This window comes from Malaclemys terrapin, chromosome 23, assembly GCF_027887155.1.
Source record: "Malaclemys terrapin pileata isolate rMalTer1 chromosome 23, rMalTer1.hap1, whole genome shotgun sequence".
Classification (NCBI taxonomy): domain Eukaryota; kingdom Metazoa; phylum Chordata; order Testudines; family Emydidae; genus Malaclemys; species Malaclemys terrapin.
In genome coordinates, this window is record NC_071527.1 from 17,979,437 (window position 1) to 18,001,997 (window position 22,561).

The 22,561-nt window shown below is 54.1% G+C and overlaps 2 protein-coding genes across 6 annotated transcripts in view; one reads left to right on the forward strand and one right to left on the reverse strand.

Annotated features, from left to right (window-relative positions):
- LOC128828293 (adenylate kinase isoenzyme 1-like) lies at window positions 1–6,428 on the forward strand. 3 transcript variants are annotated; one of them, XM_054012823.1, is made up of 5 exons: window positions 1–501; window positions 2,202–2,401; window positions 2,876–2,989; window positions 3,354–3,548; window positions 4,018–6,428. In XM_054012823.1, exons 1-5 carry the CDS (start codon window positions 441–443, stop codon window positions 4,084–4,086), a joined length of 639 nt encoding a protein of 212 aa, XP_053868798.1. In that variant the 5' UTR covers window positions 1–440; the 3' UTR covers window positions 4,087–6,428. The 3 variants fall into 3 exon arrangements, with proteins under 3 accessions (XP_053868798.1, XP_053868799.1, XP_053868801.1); XM_054012824.1 differs by having other exon boundaries at window positions 459–501; window positions 796–2,401; XM_054012826.1 differs by lacking the exon at window positions 1–501 and adding an exon at window positions 582–997.
- KHSRP (KH-type splicing regulatory protein) overlaps window positions 6,174–22,561 on the reverse strand; it is a 21,914-nt gene continuing 5,526 nt past the window's right edge. For 2 of the 3 annotated variants that reach the window (XM_054012821.1, XM_054012819.1), the window contains 18 exons: window positions 22,323–22,419; window positions 21,708–21,746; window positions 21,336–21,375; window positions 20,706–20,755; window positions 19,361–19,432; window positions 18,557–18,614; window positions 17,290–17,461; window positions 16,190–16,288; window positions 14,366–14,464; window positions 14,063–14,165; window positions 12,956–13,056; window positions 10,651–10,792; window positions 10,396–10,556; window positions 10,157–10,275; window positions 9,291–9,379; window positions 8,962–9,159; window positions 8,315–8,392; window positions 6,174–8,153 (listed from right to left, as the gene is read on the reverse strand). In XM_054012821.1, coding sequence (XP_053868796.1) covers window positions 7,942–8,153; window positions 8,315–8,392; window positions 8,962–9,159; window positions 9,291–9,379; window positions 10,157–10,275; window positions 10,396–10,556; window positions 10,651–10,792; window positions 12,956–13,056; window positions 14,063–14,165; window positions 14,366–14,464; window positions 16,190–16,288; window positions 17,290–17,461; window positions 18,557–18,614; window positions 19,361–19,432; window positions 20,706–20,755; window positions 21,336–21,375; window positions 21,708–21,746; window positions 22,323–22,419 — 1,929 coding nt within the window. In that variant the 3' untranslated portion in view covers window positions 6,174–7,941. The remainder of the gene's footprint in view (window positions 8,154–8,314; window positions 8,393–8,961; window positions 9,160–9,290; window positions 9,380–10,156; window positions 10,276–10,395; window positions 10,557–10,650; window positions 10,793–12,955; window positions 13,057–14,062; window positions 14,166–14,365; window positions 14,465–16,189; window positions 16,289–17,289; window positions 17,462–18,556; window positions 18,615–19,360; window positions 19,433–20,705; window positions 20,756–21,335; window positions 21,376–21,707; window positions 21,747–22,322; window positions 22,420–22,561) is intronic. The other variant, XM_054012820.1, reaches the window with a different exon arrangement.

A 22,561-nucleotide genomic window follows, 5' to 3' on the forward strand; every position in this document is an offset into this window, starting at 1 on the left:
TTCTCCTGCCTCTTGCCCGCAGTCTGGGGGGGCAGACGGGGTCACTCGGCCCGTCCGGAGATCTCGGAGCCGGGAATCTAGCCCCCTCCCCTGGGGGAAACTGAGGCCCAGCGAGTCGCCGAACTGGGAGGGGTCCCAGGGGTCCTGGTTCTATCGTTCGGGTCACTAGGCCACGTGCTCTGGCCTCCTCCCACTCCCAGCACCGCCTGGAATCGCCCCCGCGCATCCCGGCACCCGCTCAGCTGCTCCTGTCCCTGGCGACAGGCCAGCGCCTGGCTGCCTTGTGACATCAGAAAGCCCATCCGGCTAAGCAGCAGGGCCCGGGCTAAAATGGCCAGATTAGTTTTCCACGGGAGCTTGAGGGCTGCAGGCCAGGCCAGCACCTTGGGGGGGGCCCCCGGGAAGGGAGTGCAGCGGGGGAACGGTCTGTGCCCTGGAAGATGGGACTCTGCCAGGCCCGGCTTCCGAAAACTGCCAAGCCTCTGAATCCTGAACTGCAGGGTAAAGGGCGAGCTGGCTCTGGGGGCATGGCGGGGTGGGGCTTTCTGTGCTTTCAGGGGGCATCAAAATGTAGGAAGGGGTGGGTATGTCTTGCTGGTTAGAGCCCAGGGAGCCAGGGCTCTGGGTTCCATTCCCAGCTCTGGGACGGGAGTGGGGTCTAGTGGTCAGAGCTGAGAGAAGGCTGGGAAGGGACAAATCCGCCCAAGCAATGGAGATGCTGGGCCCTGATGGAGGCTTTAATTTGCTGTCTTGTTACCGGATGACTCTTCCGGGAACTCTTGCTTCGGCCAGCAGGTCAACAGAAGGCGTTTGGCTCCAGGAGGAAAACCGTGCATATTTGCTAGCAGCACTTTCGCTTGGCTGGGATGTCGGGGGAAGACGCTGGTCCGGGGTGTACCCTGATCTCACTGCAATAGGGATGCTGGATGTTGGCTTGGAGGGAGCATTGGGGGGTGAAACCCACCAGCCCGGCCTCGCCACCTGGAATCCAGCTCCCGTGGGTGATGATCAAAACTCATTCCCTGCTTGGCGCAGAAAGTCCGAGGGAGGAGATGGGTGCACATGGAGTGGCAGTGTGTGTGTGTCCATCTGGGCCAGGGAAGGGGGTGTGCATGTGGCAGCGAGTGCCAGCAGCGCAGCGTGTCTGCATAGGTAAATGCCGAGCCCTGGGTTACCAGCCCAAGCCTGTTCACAGCACTAAATTCCTTTGGAGAAAGAACACCCCTCAGTAGCTTCAAACGACTGCGCTGGAGCGGCTGGGCTGGGTTTTCTAGGGGCTCTCTTCGCAGGTTTAAGGTCAGGCCCGGCTCCTCCACCGATTTATCCTGGCTAGAAATGAACAGAGCTCAGCTGGTTCTCCCATCTGTGTTCTTATCTGGCCCCTCGTGGTAGCTGAGGGGCATTATGGAGCCCCTAACTGCCCCGGCTGCTTGTTCATTGTACGGAGTAGAGATGTCTCTAGAGAATGATTGAATGCCATTTATGGGGTGGCCGGTTCACACCAACCCCCCTGTTTTATAAACAGCTCAGCAGGTATTTTAACCCTGGCTGTCTCAGAAGCCTTGCTCGCGGGGGCAGGTCCCAGCGAGGTGGCTGCTTTGTAACAGCTGGCAGTGACTGAAAGGCCTTGGCCCAAATTCTGCTCCTGGTTCTACCATTGCCATTCCTGGGCATTGACACCAGAGGGGCTCGAGCTGTGACTCCCATCAGCCAGCGTGGCGACTCTAGTTCCTAATGGGGACAGCCCCAAATCCACCAACTAATGGGCCCCTTATGGGGGTGGGCGGTGGGCCACGGAGAGCGAGCTTGCCACAAGAGGGGTCTCTCCAGGGCCGGGTTGAGGCACATTGGTGGCAGTAGTGGGATACTTACAGAGGAGGCTCCAGGGCAGTCAGCCCTGCACTAAATTAACAAGGGTTTTCAGGAGCTGATGTCTACTGCATGGTTGAGATGGGGATGTTACCACACTGGACCGGACCAGGGTCCATCTAGCTCAGTACCCACTGGCGGGCATGCCAGGTCACTTCCCCTTAGCTTATTTTCCCCATCGAGCAGCAGCAACCGTGCCTATTTTGTGCCCACAGCCACCCTGCTCTGGGCTGGGATCTCATCAAACTGAGCAGCATCAGGCTTGTCCAATGCGCCTTGGGAGATGCTTGTCTCACCCCTTCCCCCTGCCCAACTTCTGTCTCTCGCCGCAGAGATGCTGAAGTCGCAAATCATCATCTTCGTGATAGGAGGTCCAGGCTCCGGCAAAGGGACACAGTGTGAGAGGCTGGCTGCCAAGTACCAGTTCCAGCACCTGGGCATGGGGAACCTGCTGCGGGCGGAAGCCAGCGAGCCCACGCGCCAGGGGCGACAAATCAAGGACATCATGCTGAAAGGAGCGCTCGTGCCTTCAGTGAGGCTCCCCTCCCTCCCTCCCGGATTGCAGCACCCCCAGCTCCCGCTCATCAGCTCAGCACCTGGCCCTTCCTAGGGGCCCCGAGAAACGTTCCAAGGCTGCAAAAGAGCCCTGCGAGTGCGAGAGCCTTCCCCTGGGCTGCAGGGATCAGCCGCCCGCTGGCTCTCACCCCCTCTGCAAGTGCCAGGCTCCCGGCTCTGCCCCCTGCCATACCTAGCCCCACTCATCCCTCTCCCACCTCCTTTCCCGCTCTGGCTCCAGCCCAGCTGGTGCCTGGTGGAAGAAGTTTGCTGGGGCTCGGCCGCCCCACTAGCAGGCACCTGGGAGAGGCCAGGAGCTGAGTGGGGGTCTGGGCTCCTGGAGCCGGAGGCTCGTGGGCAGGAGGAGGTGGGGCGCTTGCTCACGCAGTCAGGGGTGGCTCCGGCCAAAGCCCTTCCCCCCCCAGCGCTGAGGGGGCTCCTGTCTCCCCAGGGCTTCGTCCTTGACCTGCTGAATGAGAACCTGCTGCAGAGAGAGGAGGCGAAGGGTTTCCTGGTCAACGGCTTCCCCCGGGAGCTCAACCAGGCCAAGGACTTTGAGCGCGTGGTAAGTGCCACGGGGGAAGGAAGGCCCAGCAGCCCTTGGCCAGAGTGGGGGGGTGGGCTGTGTTGACACCCAGGAGGTAGATGTGGCATGTGGGAGGCAGCATGAGGCATTCAGAGGGGCTGAGCACATGCTGGAGACGCAGCCACTTCTCCCCCCTTCCCTAACTCAGACCCAGGAGGGCTCCGTCATGGGCTGGCACTGGCCCGGCTCCCCCTTCTCCAGGGCCTCTGCCCCCACCCCATCCTCTCGCCTTGCACGGGAACGTCCTGGTGCCCATTCCTCAGCTCCCCCCTCCGGTGTCTGGCCAGGGAGCAGCCTGCGCGGGTGGTGCTGCCCCCCTGAACGGGGGGTTACCATGCCACAGGTGGGGCGTCCTCCCAACTTCGTGATCGTCCTGGACTGCTCGACGGAGACCATGATCCAGCGGCTGCTGCTGCGGGGCCAGACCGGCCATCGGGCCGACGACCACGAGAGCTGCATCCGCCAGCGGCTGGAGACTCACTACTCGCTGTGCGAGCCCGTCATCAGCTACTACCAACAGAAGAACCTGCTCAGAAACGTAGGTGGGGGGTGGCCCGAGACAGACCCTCCCCTTTCCCAGCAGAGCCCATTGCAGGCAGCCCTGCCGGGGGGAAGGGCCCTGCCCCTCTGAACTAGGGGTTAGGGCCCCTTCCCTGGCACAGCCTCTGCCAACAGCTTCACCCACCCCCGCGTTAGCAGGATCTTGGGTTCCGCTCAGCAGGCGCGTGGAAACATCCTCCAGGGGCTGAGCGCGTGGGCAGGCCCCTCGGGGCGGGGCGAGGGCCAGAGCGAGCCCGCGTAGGAGCTCAGTGGCAGCTGGGGCTGCCCAAAAGCTGCAACCACCCAGCGGTTCTGAGCAGGGCCTAGCGCCGCCTGCCCCCAGCACAGGCGCACCCAAGTTTCCTGGGGGGCGGGTACTCATGGCAGGGGCAGGGGAATAGAGCTGGGGGCCGGCCGGGCCCCATGGCATGGGCTGCTCCCCCCAGCTGCTCTGTTGTGTCCTGCAGATTATTGGCGAGGAGCCGGAAGACGCCATCTTCGCAAAGTGCTGCTTGGTCATCGACAGCCTCCGCTAGGCCAGGTGCCTGGTGCCCTGCCCGGGCCAGCCCGCGGCTGGGACTGTGTTCAAATAAAGGCTCAGCTTTGGGCCCGGGCCCTGCGCTTGCCCTACGCCAGGCGGCCCTCTGCACCTGCCCCACCCCATGGGGCTCAGGTTAGGGCGTGAGCACCCTCTGCTGGCCCAGCATGCAGTCCCTTCCCCGTCCCCAGCCAGGCAGCCGCAGGATGTAGTTACACAAGCAGCCAAGGTGCCTAGCGCGGCAGGGGCCCAGCTGCACAGAACCGGCCCGTAGGAATCCAGGGCCTTGCGGACAAGGAAAGTATCTGACCCTGGCAGGGGAGCCAGGCAAGATGGGTCTGGCCTAGGGCAGAGAGCGAATGACTCCGGGACCCTCCTTACCCCAGGGAGGGGAGATGGCCACAGCTCCACCCTACTGGCTGCTTTGAGTTGGGCAAACCCCGCAGGGTGTGATTCCCTGCTCTGCTGTCTAGTGCAGCCAGTTCCCTCACCAGCCTCCTGGCCTAACCCCTAACTCCCTACACATTAGGTACAGGAACATCCTTTTGCTGCACCCCCCACCCCTGAATTAGCCCTCCGCCTTTCCACATCAGCCCCTTTCAGAGGAGCAGGACTGCATGACACGAGACAGCCGGGCTGGAGAGCGGGGAGGGTTCTTCTGAGGGGACAAGGAGCATCCATCAAAACACTTGAGTTTATTACCTGAAGTCCTTTGTTTTTTCCAATACGTGACTTCAAACCCAGCTACATGTGAGTGAGGAGAGCCCCAGCTTTGGACAGCGGTCAGCTTTTGAAAGAAACACGCTGTCCACACAACACACACGGGTCACACAGAGCTGAGTCTTAAAAGCCAACAGCAAGGGGGAGGGGGAGAGAGACACTCAGCACAAGTCACAGGTTAAGGGGGAAAAGTGGTACACACACACACCCCCACCAGCAACAGGTTGGTCTGCCTGTGGGCAGAGTGCCTGGGGAGAGCTGGAACGCAAGGCCCCACGAGGAGAACAGTTCTCCTGCCCAGGCGAGGGTTCATTCTCCCTCCCCGGGAGACTCACTCCACTCCAGGGGGGGATTTAGCTACTAGGGACTTGGCAAAAACCCCACATCTGCATCAGACTGAAATGGGCTTTGTGCCAAGCTCTCCCCTCAGCTGCCCCTGAAGCTGGCTGGGCAGAACAGGGAGGCTAGCAGAGGACACTGGAACTGGTTCCAGGGAAGGCTTCCCCCTGCGTCACCCCAAGCAGGGAACTGTCCAGTGGGCGGATGGGCAAGAACCTTTCCAAAGCTGCTTTTGAAAGCCAGCGCTCTCCAGCCCTCGCTGTATGGGAGCAGTGTCTTACCCGGACCCTCCAGAGCAAGTCGGGGAAGCAATGGGTCCCCCTCACACTCATCTGCTTGGACAACCTCCTGCATGAGCCGGAGAGTCCAAGCCGAGGGAGGTTCATCTGGCCGTAAGCAGAGGAGGGTCCAGTGCTTAGGGCATCAGCCTACGACTGGGGAAACCAGGTGCAAGGTCTGACCCCCGAGGAATCTGGCATGTCACAGTCTGCACCTTCAGTGGGGATCAGAGCTGCCCTGCCGCCCAGGGGGGTGTAGGGACTAACAGGGAGGTGTTCAGGTACTACACAGATAGGGCCAGCTAAGGCCTTACCTAGGCAGGTCCATTCCCACTGCATCAGAGGTGAAACTACAGGCCCTTGGGATTGCTCAGAGACCACAGGTATTGAATGGACCGAGCACAGCGCCACTGGTTCCTCACAACAGGCAGCAGAAGCGATTCCTTACCCCATGAGGTAACCTCAGCTCAACAGGCCAGATACCCCGCTGAGGGGCACCGGCATAAAGCCCCCCGTAACAGACAGTGCCCAGGGCGCATCGTATCGCCAGTTGCTCGGTTTGGAAACAGTGCAGCAGAGTTGGTTTCAAAACAAAAAGAGCATTTTATTTAACAAAGCACAATTGCCTGCTCAAACTATAAAAAAACCACAGGAGCTCCTAGTTCATCAGGTTTTACAACAGCTATATCATGAGAACAATCCGCTTCAAAACCCTATGGACAGACAGACGCCACCCAGCAGACACAGGCAGGTTTTGTTATCATTTATTTGTGAAGTTAAAAACAAGCGGTAAAAAGTAAAAACTGAGCGTACAATTTTGTTTGTTTCAGTTTCCTCTTGAACAGACAAAATACATGACAGACCAGTCCCAATTGTGGGAAAATGGGAGGGGGAAAGGGGTTGTTTTATCTGAAATACCGACACCTTATTCGAGGAATGTTCCAACTCTAACTAAAAAGCAGAGTGATTTTTTTTTCTCCTTGTAAAGTTTTTTTTATTTTTTTTTAAAAACAAAACGAAAAGAAAAAACATGTTACCCTGAAATCGACGTGTGTTTCAGGAGGGCTGAGTTCTTGCAGCAGTTTTAGTTCGCTATCTTCTACAGCTGGCTCAACATGAAGGATTCAGATATTTTTATTTTTATTTTTTTTATTTTATTTTTATTTTAAAGAGACTCGAAGGAGGAGCAGCCGAGGTTCCGCTAAGAAACCCAGCAATCAGACCCAGGGGCCGGCTCCCTTCCCCAACAGCGGCCATCTCTCTTTCCAAAAACAAAAAGGGTTTCACAGGTGGGAAGTTCACATTCAATTCACTGAGCCTGCAAGGATCGGGGAGAGAGACAGGAGTCAGTTACCCCTGATAGACACCGCTACGGACGGAAGAGTCCGAAAGCAACACAGGGTCCCCTCTGCTGCAACGGCACTGGCACGGCGCTGCCAAGTTGGGGAGTGGAGGGAAAACTGGCCCTCGGCTCCCAACTCCCCTGCACACTAGGAAATCCCACCATGGAAGCAGGGTGTTTGAAAAGGGGAAATTGGCAGGTCAAGTCTGGAAGAGAATCTAGGTTTCAGAAGCAGCAGCTTTGGTCAGTCCTGAAGATCAGATGAAAGTCTTGGCCTGGGGAAGCATTTCTAAAGGGGGCTGCTTGAAATTCAGCATATTTAGGCAGCTAAGTAAGTGGCACGGAGCCCCTAGCAAGACCAAGTGAAGTCACCAGGCACTGCTGGAAGAGTCACTTAGGTGCCTAAATGTGGCTGAAACCAGATTTTTAGGCTTCTGCTTCTGAAGACTGCGGCCCTAGAATGTAACTGCTCAGCCTGGCGCTAGGCCCGAGACTCAGAGCTGCAGCAGGACAGGCTAGAGGCTGAGCGGGAGCTAATCTAGCTCCCTGGGTCAGCAAACAGCTGCTTTCAGTCCAGCGCTGCCGAGTGTGTGCTCACCTTCGAGAGGAGAAGCTGGTCAGAAACATAGGAATCTGCACCCAGGTTCTCTTTGAACGAGTTCCCCTGGTTTGACGCTCGCTGTATTCCGACAGCTCTGCAGCCCGATCTCCCTGAACTACCAGGGCTAACAGTGATCCCTCCCACATCCCCCAATGGATAAGACAACCCCTAACCCTACGAAGAAGTCCTAGCCCCTGAAAATGGACCTGTGAGCCGGAGCTAAGAGCCCAGTGGAAACTGGAGAATCTTACCAGTTCTGTCCATTTCCCTGAGCTCCCATCTCCTCCGACCACCCCCCCAGGTGTCTACGGGTCAACGTAAATCCACATGAACAGCGTGGGTCTGTGTTGCCACCTAGTGGCGGATCCATAGAAGAGGTTTACGAGTCTACTACTGCCTCCAGCTAATGGACTGGGTCCTTTAGCTCAAGCAGTAGACGCTCATGCTTGTAGGTCGAGGTGTCCTGGGTTGAATCCCCGTCGACGACCGATGTGGGAGCCGGTGCACGAGCACAAAGATGCCGCTCAGGAAGCACTTCCTGTGGGACCGAGGGTCTCACCCAGGCAGGAGGAGCTACAGCTGGGGGTTGAAGGCAGGCAGCGGGGCACATGGCCGATCACTCACCTGCTGTCCCTGCTGTGTGGGTGGCGGCACTGGGCCCCCAGCCCCCGGTGTCTGTCCGTAGTAGGCAGCCTGCTGTCTGTAGTACTCTGCCCAGGCTGCGCTGTAGTCTGGCTGAGGTCCCGGTGGTGCCCCTGGTCCTCCACCAGTAGCCACTTGAGCTGCTACGATGGGGCAGGGGAGAGAAGAGGGGGTGAGTCAGTGACTCCAGGGGCACAGGGCTACCCCTCTCCCCATGTCTCCAATGGTCAGCGGACAGGAGCTGGGCTCTCCTTGCTGATCCACACACCCACCCCCGTCCATAGGAGCTCCAGGCCTCACTCACCTTGTTTCTTATAATATTCCTCCCAGGCTTTCGTGTAGTCCTGCTGTGGGGGTGCCCCGGGCTGTTGGGGCTGCTGGCCTGTGGGCAGAGACATGCATTAGGGACCCCGGAGAGGTGGGCGAGGGGAGTGAGCAGCTGGAGAGGGAGGAGGGGTCAGGCAGTATCACCGCCCCCTTTGCCTAGTGGGGGCGACACCAGCACGAACTGGCATCTCTGGCTGGGGATGTTCACACGGATTCTGTGGGGCACATTGCTAACTTGCTGGGTCCGCCCCATGCTCCTTTCTCCACCTGACCTCAGACCTTCCCTCTCAGAACAGGTCTGACTGCTCAGTGCTGGGGAAATCAGCCCATGGCCTGTCACTACCACCACCCCCCACCCACGCGTGCGGCCAGGCCAGTCTGCTTCAGCCCTGAGCAAGAGGTACCTGCCTCTGGAGTTCAGTCCTCAGGACCCTCAATGCTCAGCCTTTGCAGTAGGGCCTGTCAGCGTCAGTCCTGGGGTCACAAGGAGCTGGGCTGAGCCCCTCGATTCACTGCTGCCCTCCAGCACAGCGCTCTTCACCCGGGACTGTAGCTGCGCTACCTCTGGATAGCACCCCCCCCCCCCTCCCCGCTATAGGTGGAATGATTCCCCCAGGGCATTACCTAGTTTTTTGTAATACTCCTCCCACGCTTTAGTGTAGTCGGACTGCCCGGCTGGGGGCGGCTGCGGCGGCTCGCCCTGAACGGGGGGCGCAGTGGGAGCTGGTGGCTGCCCGGGCACAGGGCCAGGGGGCTGCTGGTAGTAGTGCGAGTAGTACGCTGCCCAGGCCGCGTTGGGATCTGCTGCCGCTGCTGCTTTGCCTGGAAAGGAGCCATGTATGAGAACAGACCCCACCTCCTGCCCTGGGCCAGCATGTGGCGAACAGGGCTGCCCGCCCACCTGCTCCCCGGAGCCAACCCTACCCTTGCGAGGGGCAGCTCTGGGTACTTACTTGGGTCATGAGGGGCTGGAGGCTGCCACTGCGGGTAGGTGTTCCCCCAGCCTTGGGGTGGGTATGGGTGGGGGGGAGGAGCCCCAGGGCTGAAAGAGGAGAGCAGGAGACACTGATGAGGAGGGGTGACAGAAGGCACTGCAGAGGGGGGAGCAGAACCCCGCTGGGACACGCTGACTGGGAGGGTGGGAAGGCCCCTGTACAGCTGGGGCAGCCCCCCGCTCATCTCCCCAAAGCATGGTCCTCGGAGCCCTGCTGCAGCCCCAGTGGGGGACAGGCAGCCCACAAGAGCCAGATGGGCCTTAGCGGGTCCCTTTGACGGACGGAGGCTTTGCTCTGTGTTTGTGCAGGGCCTGGCATGGCAGGCTCCAGGGTAGTGACAGGGCTCCTTGGTGCTGCACAGCTCTCGAGGATGGGAAGAGGCCGGCTGACTGAAGAGCTGGTGGGGTTACCTCCACCGAAGGGCAAGCCCAAGACTACTCTTCCCTGCAGCCCTGCTTGTGGTCCATCAAGCTCCGGCACCAGGTCTCTGCAGGCTTAGCCAGTCTCCCATCTTCCCCACCCGGGGCACTCGCAGGCTGAACAGGCCAGGAGGAGCAGGGGCCTTTGGCTGGCAGCTTCCTCAGCAGAACTTAGGGTTATTTTTTTTTCTTGCTCCCAGACTGGAAGGATGGTCCAAAGTTCGGGCACTAGACACTATAGGGGATTCCCTGGGCACTAGGGGAGCAGCCCCTGTCAGGCCACCAGATGCCCCTGGATTTATTGCTCAGTCCACCCCCTTAAAGACAGCCCACAAGCACCTTTTTGCAGCATGTCGTGCACTCCCTCCCCCACCCCCGAAAGAGGCAGGAGATTCCAATACTTACTGAGGGGGAGCTCCTGGTGGCCCTGGATTGAAAGGTCCTGGGTTGAAAGGGCCCATTGGGCCAGCAGGGCCCGGGGGCCCTCCAGGCCCAGGCCCAGGTCCAACTGGGCAGAGGGGGCCCTGGAGAGAGGAAATAATCCGTAAGTGCTGAGAGCCACGATGCCCCGGGTCAGCCTCCAGTGCTCTGCTGCCCCCTCGCTGTGGGGGTAGGTGGAAGCTGGGGGCACTCCCCGCACCCACCTCGATCTTCTCCTCGATGAGTTGCTTGGCGTGGTCGATCTGCTGCGGGGAGCCGCGGATGATGAACAGTTTGAAGTTGGGGTCTCCGTTGGGAGGCAGCTGCCGGGAGATCTCGACGAACGCCCCCGTCTGCTGGTTTATGGCTTTGACGTTCTCCCCGCCTGGAAGAGAGCGTGGAGCTGTGAGCTCGGGCTCTGCTGGAGCGGTGGCGGGGGAGACGCCGGGAACCGCTGTATGATGGCAAAGGACACTCACCTCTGCCAATGACCAGCCCACACTTGTGAGTAGGGATCGAGAAGGTCATCTCTCCTCCAGGAGGCCCCCAGTTACCCTGCCCTCGGCCACGGCCTCTGCCTCCGGGGGGCATTCCCGGGCCAGGGGGACCCGGCGGGCCACTCTGCAAGACAGCAGAAACAGCTTCAGGGAAAGGTCACTGGCAGCCAAATACAGCGGATAACATCTTGGCACTTGTGACGGGGGGGTGGGGGTGGGGGGGAATCAGTCTGGTGGTTCAGGCACTTTGAGCTTTAAAAGCAACCCACTGAGGGAGGAAAAGCAGGTATGTGCCAGGTCCTGAGCCCCAGAGCGCACAAAGAGCGGTCACTTGGGGGCAGGTTGTGAGCGTGGACTGAAAGCCAAGAAAATCTCACTCCCTCTCCCTTCAAGGTCAGGTTGTCAGTCGGCCTCTCCAAACACACATTCTATAAGGTTTGAGCCGGTACTTTTTTTACTCTTACAGTCGGTTTAGTCAGGGGTAGGCAACCTATAGCACATGTGCCAAAGGTGGCACGTGAGCCGATTTTCAGTGGCACTCAGACTGCCCGGGTCCTGGCCACGGGTCCAGGGAGCTCTGCGTTTTAAATTTAATTTAATTTTAAATGAAGCTTAAACATTTTAAAAACCTTATTTACTTTACATACAACAGTTTAGTTAAATATTATAGACTTATAGAAAGACCTAAAAACGTTAAACTGTATGACTGGCACGCGACATCTTAAATTAAGAGTGAATAAATGAAGACTCGGCCCAGCACTTCTGAAAGGTTGCCGACCCCTGGTTTAGAGGGTGGTCATGAAAATCTGACATCTAGGTAGGTGCCACCATCCTGAAAGGTTTGAGAAATGCCCCTTCAGAAAGTATTTTTCTGCCTTGTTATTTAGGTTCTAAATTCAGGTCCTGCCTGTTGGAAGGCTGGGAACAGAGCTCGTGTTAATGACAACACAAGAACAAAAGCTACTTGTTAAGAGGGACAGATTTTTAGGAGTGGGCTAACTGTTTTTGTACAGCTTTTTCTATTGGTTTGCCCTGGTACAGTTAACGTGGCACTGCCCCCTACTGTGGGCAGTTCTCCTGGTACAGCTATTCCCTTATGGGAAAGAATCAGACTCTCAGGGTTGGAAGGGACCTCAGGAGGTATCTAGTCCAACCCCCTGCTCAACGCAGGACCAATCCCCAACTAAATCATCCCAGCCAGGGCTTTGTCAAGCCTGACAAAGGGACCAAGCCATACTGGTATGAGGCACAGATAAGGGGAGGCAGTGTGGTCTAGTGGAGAGCGCACTGGCCAGGGACTCAGAAGCTCTGGGTTCTCTTCCCAGCTTTGCCCTGCTGGGTGACCTTGGGCAAGTCCTCCTTGTACCTCACTTTCCCTATCTCCTTTGTGATCTATTGATAAGAACTAAAGGTTATCCTAACAGCATCCACGCTATGGGTTACACTGGGATAACTATTTCAGTAAGAAATAAGGACACCTGAAATAGTTAAAAATCAGTAAAGAGCCTGTAAAGCATGCCTTGGCCCCATCTACACTTACAATTTAGCTCGACCTCGCTAGGTTGCTGAGTACTGTAGCTATGCTGACCAAACCCTCAAAGGAGCGGCTAGGTCCCCAGAAGAATTCTTCAGTTGACCTAGCTCCAGCCTCTCAGAGAGGTGGATTACGTACAGCCACAGAAACTGTCACTGTAGGAAGTGTCTACACTAAGATGCTACACCTGTGACACTGTAGCTCCCCTACTGTGGGCATGCCCTGAGTCACCATGTAAGTGTTTGTTAACACCTAATTAACATTTTGATTAAAAAGAACCCTAATTTGCAACACTCAGCTTTTCAATTAAGGTGTTAAGAGCTTGCAATAAACAGAGCTGCTATCTCCCACGGGTCTGCCAAAACCAGGGAAGACCACACAGTCCTGATTGGTTTTTAAATCTAGAAATAAGTAGGAAGGAATTGGACTCCTCAGGCCCCTTATACATCACACAGCAGAAAAGTGGCGGCACAGGTTCTCTTTAAGACTCCTGTGTTGGTTAAAGGAACACCCGGACAGCCAGACTGGATCAGACCTGAGGCCAGCCTAGCCCAGTATCCCAGCAGACGCAACCCCCAAGGTTTTGGAGGAAGGTGGAAGAACCCCACAGCAGCAGGGTAACCTGTCCCATGGTGGGTCTCGTTCTGATCTACCAAGCTGCTTTGAGACCGTCTCCCTGAATCACTCTATTCGCCAACTAAGGAACACACTGGGTGGGGTCAGCCCCTCCTAGGGCACCCCAGTGTTACCTACCCGAAGGCTCTGCAGGAGGTCGTTTATAATCCGGGCAGCATGCTCGCACCTGTCTGGGGGCCCCATAATATGGGCGATCTTCTCAGGACCAGTCCCATCATCTGAAACAAGCACAGGAAACAGCTCAACAAAGCGAGGTACCCATTGCCATGCCCGACTCCTCGAGACAAGGGCTCTGGACAAGCGCCAGGCCCCAGAACACTTGGCCTTAGCAGCAGACGAGGTTTACCATTGTGGTCACAGCAGTGTAAAAGGAAATAGTAGCATCTCTGCAAAATAGCATCCCCTTGCACCCACCCTCAGCTGTGGCACTCAGGGACTATGGTGAAGAGGGCTGTATAGACAGGGTACGAGTACCAGGCGCCAACCTCCTGGATTAAGACTATCTGGGACAGCGTAGACCATGCTAAAATGGGCTTCGTCTGCCTTTTACGCAGGCATGGTGCCCATTTCATTAACACCGGATGAGTGGGTGGAAGGGCAGGTGACATGTCCAATCAGCCTGAAGAAGCAGATAGCTAAAGTGGTATGTTTAAGCTATGTGGGAAGTTAACCTCTTGAGTGAAATCTGCTCTATGCATAAAAGTTCTCTCCATTAAACAACTGCTCAGAGCACAGGATTTGCCACCCAAGGGCAATCACTGGTTCCCTAAGCCAGGTTATCCACCTCTGGAAGTGTCTGATACCTGCTGCTTCAGAAGGGAGCCACCATCCCATCCCACTTTGCATAATACCCTGGGCTATTTGCACTCATGGGGGGGGGGGGGGGGGGAGAATTCATTCCTGACCCCTTAACCCACAGGCGAGAGACTGGATAGGCAATTCTAGGGATTTTTTCCAAGGAAAACAATCTGTCTTATTGGTTTTCAGGAAAAATACCCTCCCCGCCCCCCAAAAAAGTCTAGTATGGTGCGGATATGAATGAGGTACTCTGAAGGGATCGCTGAATGATGCAAGTTACAATATCGACACCCAAGGGAACTTGTGTGCAGAACCACCCCGGCGGAGTTTTTGGCAGATAAGAATCTTGGTGCTTAGCCATGCAGGTGATGGGTTTGGCAGGATTCTCTGGGGAAGGGGAAGAGGAGAGCTATTCAGGCGTCTGACCTTGCTTGAACTGTATCCGAACTCCAGCATCATTTTGTATTTTCTTAATCATCTCTCCGCTACGGCCAATCACCACCCCGACAGAATGCCTGGGCACGGGGACCTGAGCAAGGGCCAAGAGCAAAATTAACTGGAGAACAGGAAACATGGCTAAGACCTAGGAAGTAATTTCCTAGGACACTAGGCCCAAGGTTTTGTTTGGTTACTGCTGCCCCCTACTGTCAGACTACGTAACATCCTCCCTTGACAGAACCAGCAGCAGGCAGACTTCCCCCCCAAACTAATGCGCTAAATCGGTCTTACATCTATTCCTCCACCGATCCTGGAACCGTATTCGTTTCGGTCACCAAAGCCTCCCTGGTCACGTTCTCGCAGGATGTCCATCACCATCTCACATGCTTGCTGCAAACAAGAAACAGCAACGTGAGCCCAGGGAACCAGTGACCCCCACGCTGCAGGCCTGGCTCCCAGAGTAAGCAGTACTGACTGAGGCTCGCATGGACCATGGGGCACCCAGCCAAGAATTCTCTCTTTAAATACATGGGGACCATTAGCTAGCTTACGGAACTTTAATCCCAGAGGCCTCACACAGAAAGGATCCCAGTGGTCCCGGTAAGGATCCCAGTGGTCCCATAGCTGCTACCGAGTGGCTGGGAACAATGCTGCTCCAGTGAAGAGCCACGAGTGACACGCACACCCCCAGCCATGTTGGATAGTTCAGGCACGCACGGCTCTGTTCCCAGTCTCCTGGCCAAGGCTGGGCAATTCCCAAATTTGTCCTCTGTTCCTTCTACCTAGCCATGCAGATACTATTAGGACACTGTAGCATAGCGCCTGCTTTGTACTTGTTCACAGAGGATCTCAGGGATTTAGAACTAGCAGAACATCCACTACAGCTGTGTGGCAGGTATATTCAGCCTCCTTTGACTGAGGTATAAGCAGACAGAGGTCAAACTGCCCAAGGATATACAGTGTCTGCTACAACCCAGGCATCCTGCTTTAATTTAATCATTTCAGTACACGTTTATACCTGTACCGTGCTCTCCACCTGAGGAGCTCCGAAGTTTACATCAAATTCATTTCCACACCCCATTTAAGTGTAGTTTTGGGGAAAATAGGAAAAAATACAACTTGTCCATGTTCTCGCAAGGTGTCCATCACCGTGTCACAGCAAGTGGAGAGGCAGAGCTGGGACTAGAAGCCAAGTCTCTAGACTCCTACCCTGGTGCTTTAACCACAAGCCCAACCTTCCTCTCAAGCAGACACTATTCAGTATTCACTTCCTGTCCTAAACAAGGTTGTGCTGTTGGACCCAGAGTGGTTTCACTGGGGGAGATGTGTGTGTGAAGCAATTCTGAATGCGTAAAGCATTCTGGAGAGATCAAAGAGACTCACTAGGATATTTATAAGGTTTGAGCCAAAGTAGTTCATTTCAGAACGGCCCTAAGGCAGGTAACCACTGACCACTAAAATGCAACAGAGTCCTGTGGCACTTTATAGACTAACAGATGTATTGGAGCATAAGCTTTCGTGGATGAATACCCACTGCGTCAGACGCGACCACTGACCACTAAAGCAGAGGTTCTCAACCAGGGGTACACAAGGTCCTCCAGGGGATACATCAACTCATCTAGAGATATGCTTGTTTTACAACAGGCTACAGAAAAAGCACTAGCCAAGTCAGAACAAACTAACATTTCATACAGACAAGGACTTGTTTACCCTGCTCTATAGACTATACACTGAACTGCAAGTACAACATTTATATTCCAATTGATTTATTTCATAATTATACTGTAAAAGGAGACAGTAGCCAATTGTTCAGTAATTGCGGGCAGTGATACTTTTGTATTTTTATCTCTGATTTTGTAAGCAAGCAGTTAAGTGAGGTGAAACTTGGGGTACGCAAGACAAATCAGCCTCCTGAAAGGGGTACAATAGTCTGAAAGGTTGAGACCCACTGCAATAAAGGAAACACATAACGAGAACCACCTTATACCATCCACAACAAGCCTTCTCCACGGGGAAATCGGGCAACAGTGCAGTCAGTCAACCTCCTGCCCTCGCTCTCCACACAGATATAGTTACATACACACACTCCCACTAGAGTGAGCCAGCCAGACCTACCTGGACTTTGTAGGGGTCTCCGATTATCCGAAGAGGCTTGTCTACATTGGTGTTTTGGGAACCGTCTTGAATTAAAATCATTTTCACTCCAGCTCGCTCCTGCATTGGGGTGGAGGAGATTGGAAGAAATCAGCCAGGGGTTGGGCAAGTCGATAGCTGAAACTCTCCAGCGGCTCTCCAGCATGCTACGCACCTGCCACAGCCTACGCTGACCTGAGCTCTGACAGGGGAAAGAGAAGGGACCAGACGTCCCCACTAACCAACTCCAGGAGCTTCACCCTGGTCTCAAGGGACTCACCCAACAATTCAGCTCGTGTCGTGAGCTCCGGTTCCATCACAGACATGGCACTTGGCAGTGGAGACCAGCCCTGGAACCATCACTGCCGAGGGCACAAGCCCCTACCTGTAGATTTTGGGATCTCCGGGGTTTTAGGCTTCTATTGAGTTACACTCATAGCCCTTCCAGTGGGGAAGCCTTCTGAACACGTGCCGACTTAGGCAGGATTCCCCGTGCCCTGGCGGATGCATGTGTGACTCTGTCGCTCTGGTCCTGCTGCACTTTTTCAGAGATGCCAGGGAGGCAGCTAAGAAAAACTGCCTGGGGGTTTATCTAGACTAGGGAAGTCTGCACAGGGTTGCTCCAGGACAAACTGGGGCTTGCAAGAGTGACTTACTCTGGTAAGTTAGATGGGTGCCAAGCCCAGCTTAGAGTGGTTGAGCAACACCAACATAACCCCTCTTGCATAGACAGGGCCTTAGGGGCATTATATGGACTTTGCTGAGTCTCCTGAGGAAGAGATGACCAGGGACCCCACCTGAGCTAACAGGGCACAGCTGGACACCCCGCATTAGTGAATGACCAGAATTTCGGAAGGAATCAGAGTGGCCCTAGAGCACAAGCCTTTCAATGCTCGAGATGAAGAGGCCACCAAAGGCACCTTGCTAGAGGGGCTGAGCCGCAATGCGGGTAGAGCTAACGAGACAGGAAGAAATTGCTAAGTGAGGGGAAAAGGGGCAGCTCCGGTGCACTGCCCCCTGCTCTAACCACAAGGAGTTCTCTGTCCACCTGCCCCACAGCCTGGGAGGCTCCCAGCCCTTACCTGTAACTGTTTAATGGTCTCTCCCCCTTTGCCGATCACCAGCCCTGCCTTCCCAGCCGGGATCATGATTTCCTGCACTGTGCCGTTCTGCCCGTTGGCATTGTCGTGGAACTGGCCAGGTGGCCCACCACGACCCCGCGACACGATATCATCCAGCATCATTTTCGCCTTCCTGTGAGGGGAAAAAAACCAGCAATGGTGGTGAGCAGAGAGAGTGTGCGCACCCATCAGCCATTCGTACACCTCAGACTAATAATGCAATACACAGGACAGGCCCAGGCACTGCAGTGGGGCCCACCCAGCTCCCTTCCAGGATGCCTCCCTCCGTGAGCTCCCATCCCACCATGCCAAGTCCCAAGACTTGAGGACAGCCCAGATAACACACACTGCGCAGGTTTCTGTCTAGCCCTGCGCATTCCAGAAGGGGTTTGTTCAGTCAAGGATAGCAATGCCTTGCCAAGAAGCCAGGCCCAATTGCCACACCCTAACTCCATGATTATAAACCAGGAGTCGGCAACCTTTCAGAAGTGGTGTGCCGAGTCTTCATTTATTCACTTTAATGTAAGGTTTCATGTGCCGGTAATACATTTTAATGTTTTTTAGAAGTTCTCTATAAGTCTATATACTATATAACTAAACTAGTGTTGTATTGTAAAATAAACAAGGTTTTCAAAATGTTTAAGAAGCTTCATTTAAAATTAAATTAAAATGTTGATCTTACGCCCCCAGCCTGCTCAGCGCGCTGCTGGTCTGGGGTTCTGTTCACCTAGGCTGGCAGCAGGCTGAGTGGGGCCTCGCAAGGGTCCGACAGCCAGAACCCCAGACCGGCAGCGTCCTATGGCCGAACGCTGTCAACTGCCCAGCTCAAGGCAAGAGGCTAACAGTCCCTTCTAATGACGGGGCAGGAGACCCTATGCTTGCAAACCTCCCACTCAGAATTTCACTATTTGGAAAGGGGAAGGGAAGGGTTATGAATTTTCTTCAGGGTCTCTCTTCCCACTAACTCTATAAGGCCCTTGTCCTCCCTGAAGACAGGGAAAGTTCCAAAGAAGAAAACCAAACAGCAGCAGAACCCCCAGGACAGCACAGCAGAAGGCAGGTGACAGCGAGAGCCATTGGCAGTGGTTTGTCCGTGAGGGAGGAGAGGCAGCAAACACAAAGGAAGTTCTGAAGATTTGAGCTTAAAGTTCAGAAACAAGTCCCTGCCCAACAGACAGGTGATTCCAATCTGCACCAGGACCCATAGTTGAATAAAGGGTGTACTCACTGGACAGATTCTGGGGATCCAGTCAGAGAGACGCTCCGCTCTGGTAATCCGCCACTGTCTGCAAGAGAAGAAAGTGTTAAAGGACATGCTCCTAGGGCATTTCGCCTGGAGGGTCCCACAGGAACCTCTACAGATGTGCTTATGCTTTCTCCCTCTACAAACTAAGTCAGCTCTGCCCGGGCAACAGGTTTCAGAAAACAACGTGCCCATGGCACAATTAAGGAGCTGGAGTAACTGGGCAGAGATCTGAAGGGGGAATGCTCTGTGGTGGTGGAGTTCTCTAAGCAGAGAGACACTGTGCCATGTGGCTCAAAGTTCCGTTATACTTGCTGGTGCTGATGGCCTCTGCCATGTTCTATCAATGACCCCTGGTATTCATAGGAGGTCACTACAGTAGCGAGGCAATATTGTATAGATGAGCGAACTCACCGCATCCCAGGGAAGAAATGGCCAGAGCGGTCTAACACACTATTAAACCACATACACCCCCGGAAACACATTCGAACATTTCTGGGGAACGCTTGATGCCAGGGGCATTCTTTGATTCAGAGATTTAAGGCCTGAAAGGACCATTATGATCATTTAGTCTGACTTGCATAATGTGGGCTGTATAGAACTTCACCCAGGAATTGCCACAGAGCCCAACATACTACAGACATTAGATGGAGACTCTACCACATCCATTGCTCACAGGGGTAATTATGTTCGCCGGTATAAATTTCCACCTCAAATGAAGGGGCCCAGGAAGACAAGTCTAGCTGGGCATTCATGAGCGCTCTGCAGAGTTCTTGCACCAGTCCATACCTGGTGATATCTGTACTTTGCAGCCAGAGTCTTGCTGGATTTTGTTGATCTGTTCACCTCCTCTGCCTATAACTGGAAAAAGAAAGAAAAGGAGAAGAACGGCTAAGGAACACCAGCTTGCTACAGAGAAAGGAAATGTCACTCGCAGACAGGTCTCAAAGCAAACTGCTTCATGTGATTCAGTTATGGTCTATTAATCTGCAACCACTTTAAAAAGAAAACAATCCAATATCCATCTAAGCCTTACATTCTACTGGAGGAATGGTAAAAATAATGTTCAAATATAATGTAGTGGAGGCCCCACCCCCCACACTGCAGGTTCTAGGATGATCTTTGCTCTCACAGCTACTAACATATGGCAATTTTCAGCCATGAATCTCCAAGCACTCTACAAAGGCAAGTGAGTTTCATTATCTCCTTTCTAGAGAAGGGGAAACTGAAGCAGCAGCGAACAGAATGCAGGGCTCAAGTCCAGTGCCCCATGCGAGTCTATGGGCATCAGAAGGGGGAAGACAAGCAACCGATTCAAATATTAAATCTAGTTAAACAAGACTCTCAGAAGGGCCTTGTTCACCACAGGGCCTGGGCAGCCTAAAGGAATCAGCCTCTGAAGGGGAGTTTGGTGCACCCAAACTCAGCCAACTCCTCCACTAGCCTCAAAAAGCTCAGAAAGCCAAGCCAATTGAAACCGCATCTTGTAAACCAACTGTTTCCTGGGCTCAGATCTTGTATGCAATGGAGCCCAGTTTTCTCCTGCTTAGCATCACGCTGAAGCCAGCGTTACAGCCACCATTCCTTCTGGCAAAGGTCTAGCGTGGACTCCCTTCAGAGCCAGTCACCGCTTCTCAGATCAGCCAGACAAGACTGAAAGTCCCCTCTTCCCTGGGAGAGGAACACGGAGCCCTTCACAACACTCCTGTGAATCCATGCCACTGCCCACAGACTACAATCTCAGTGCACAATGGAAGTGCCAACAACCACGGTGACAACACACCCAGCTAGGAAGTTGCCCTCAGTATCTAATCCCTACCATTTAAAGCAGGGAGTCCAAGCCTGTGCATTCAATAAAACAATGCTCCACTCTGCCTCTCTCCTGGCTGGCACAAGTGCCACACCAGAGTTGCCAGAGCGTCAGGATAAGACTCAAATGCTAGTCAGATCTCGGACAGCTGTCACCTAACACAGTGAAGGGGATCAGAGCAAAGAGCCAAGAACAACTGAGCTCTTCTGCAAAAAGCTCAGAAACTGGCACTGAGAAGCCAGGAAGGTATTTGGGAGTAAAAGTAACAGTGAAAGCCTTTCTCTAAAGCAACGGCAGGCTGCTCCCTCCCTGTCTAATACTCACTGAGTCCCACCATGCCATCAGGTACTCTGTACTCTTCAGTCACTGTAGACCTGCAAAGGGAAACGGTCAGCGGCTTAAAGTGAGGAGTGGGAGGGTAACAAAAAAGGAACCGATAGTCACCTGCATCGATCAGAAACAAAAGAAAAAGGACTTTCCTTCTCCTGGGAGGACAGACCAATTGGAAGGTGACTGAGCTATTGGCACTAGTCTAGGGGATGCTCGAGTCTCAGGGTTACGCATGGCAAACTAGTTACGTGTCCTGGAGTCCACTGTATCAGCATTTGCACACAGTGCTCTGGTTTTACAGAAGCCAAAGCTATGAAACCTAAAGCAAAGGCTGCACAAGAGCTAGAAATACCGCGCTGGTGGCCAAGAAGCACGTCCCTCACTACCAACACGGCACACTCATGCCAGGAGTGACCAGTCTCCCCAATGGCATGTCACACGACTCAAAGTGCAAGCCTCACATCTGAGCAAAGCAGCTTGTTAAGTTTTGGGGCATCACACTGTTGCCCCTCCTGCAGATGTCTGAAGTACAAGAGGTGTCGCTAATCTGGTTCTGAACGTTCCGTTCAAATTCACAAGCCTTGTGACTTTGGGGTGGGGGAGAAGGGTGAAGGTAGAGTTTACCTGGGAGGAGGATGGATCGGTCCAAGTTGAGCTGACATTGCTGAAAAGGAAAACCATGAGAGGTTTTGGGTTATGAATTCACGTACCAGAATGCAGAACAATGCCACAAAGCCAACAACAAATCAGTCACTATCCAGGCAGTCTATGGAAGATAAAAATCCCAGCAGGCTAAAAACAGGTTCCTACATATTTCTAACCCAAATCTTCCCCCTTCCTTTCACCCAATCCACTCTTATTTTCTCAGCCTCAACATGAAACACCCACTTCAGGTGAGCAACAGCTATCAGAGGGTTTTGTATGTGGTTAACAGCACCTCTCAGGCACAGCTACAAAGTTATTTTTCCCATCCCTTTTAATGTAAATTGTACTTACAGTCACCTTGAGCAGCCAGTTTCTTGCTCTCTGGCTGGTCTGTTTAAGAGAGAAGGGAGTAGATTAGATGCAAGCCAACCTCTTTCCAGTCCTTACAGGTGGCCTCCCATCTCCACATGCTGACGTGTGACACAGGAGACCAACTCTTGAAGCATGATGGGCTAGATGTGAGCTATGCACATCCGCATTAAGGAAACCGTCAGAACATTTAAACAATGGAAACTTATCAAAATAAAAATTAATCTAAATCCAAGCACCTATGACAACAACTAGCATTTATGTAGTACTGTCCATCCTGTGCTTAAACACCCAGGAATCTTTCACCCATGCGGAAAGGCCCTGGCACTTCTACAGGTGTGGCCATGGATTCAGGTAGAGAGGGTACTCGACTAAGAGTGCAGAGACACTGGGGTTACTCCCAGCTCGGCCAGTGGCTGTGTGAGAGCTTGTGCAAGTCACGTCTCATCTGTGCTAGCTGTACAATAGGGATATACGGAAAAGCCCCCCCAAGCTCTACAGACAAAAAGCACTATATAAGTGCTAAGTATCACCAAGGCCCAGCACTCATCACATAATGGTGCTGTTCAAATATAGACAACGAACACCCTGCAGTACCTCCATCTTCCAGTTGCCTCTTCTGACCCCCAAACCCAAAATCTGGAGTGTTGTTGTTCACCGTGGTAGCTGCATCACCCCCAATTTTAGCCGCTATCTGAAAAGAAAGCAGTTGGCATCGTACAGTTACTACCAAAGGGAAAATCCTTCCAGAAATTAGCAACAATGGGGAAAGTAAAAGCAACTGGATTAGCAAAAACAAAATTCTCCAGCCCTAGGACCTTCAGTCCATTAAATAT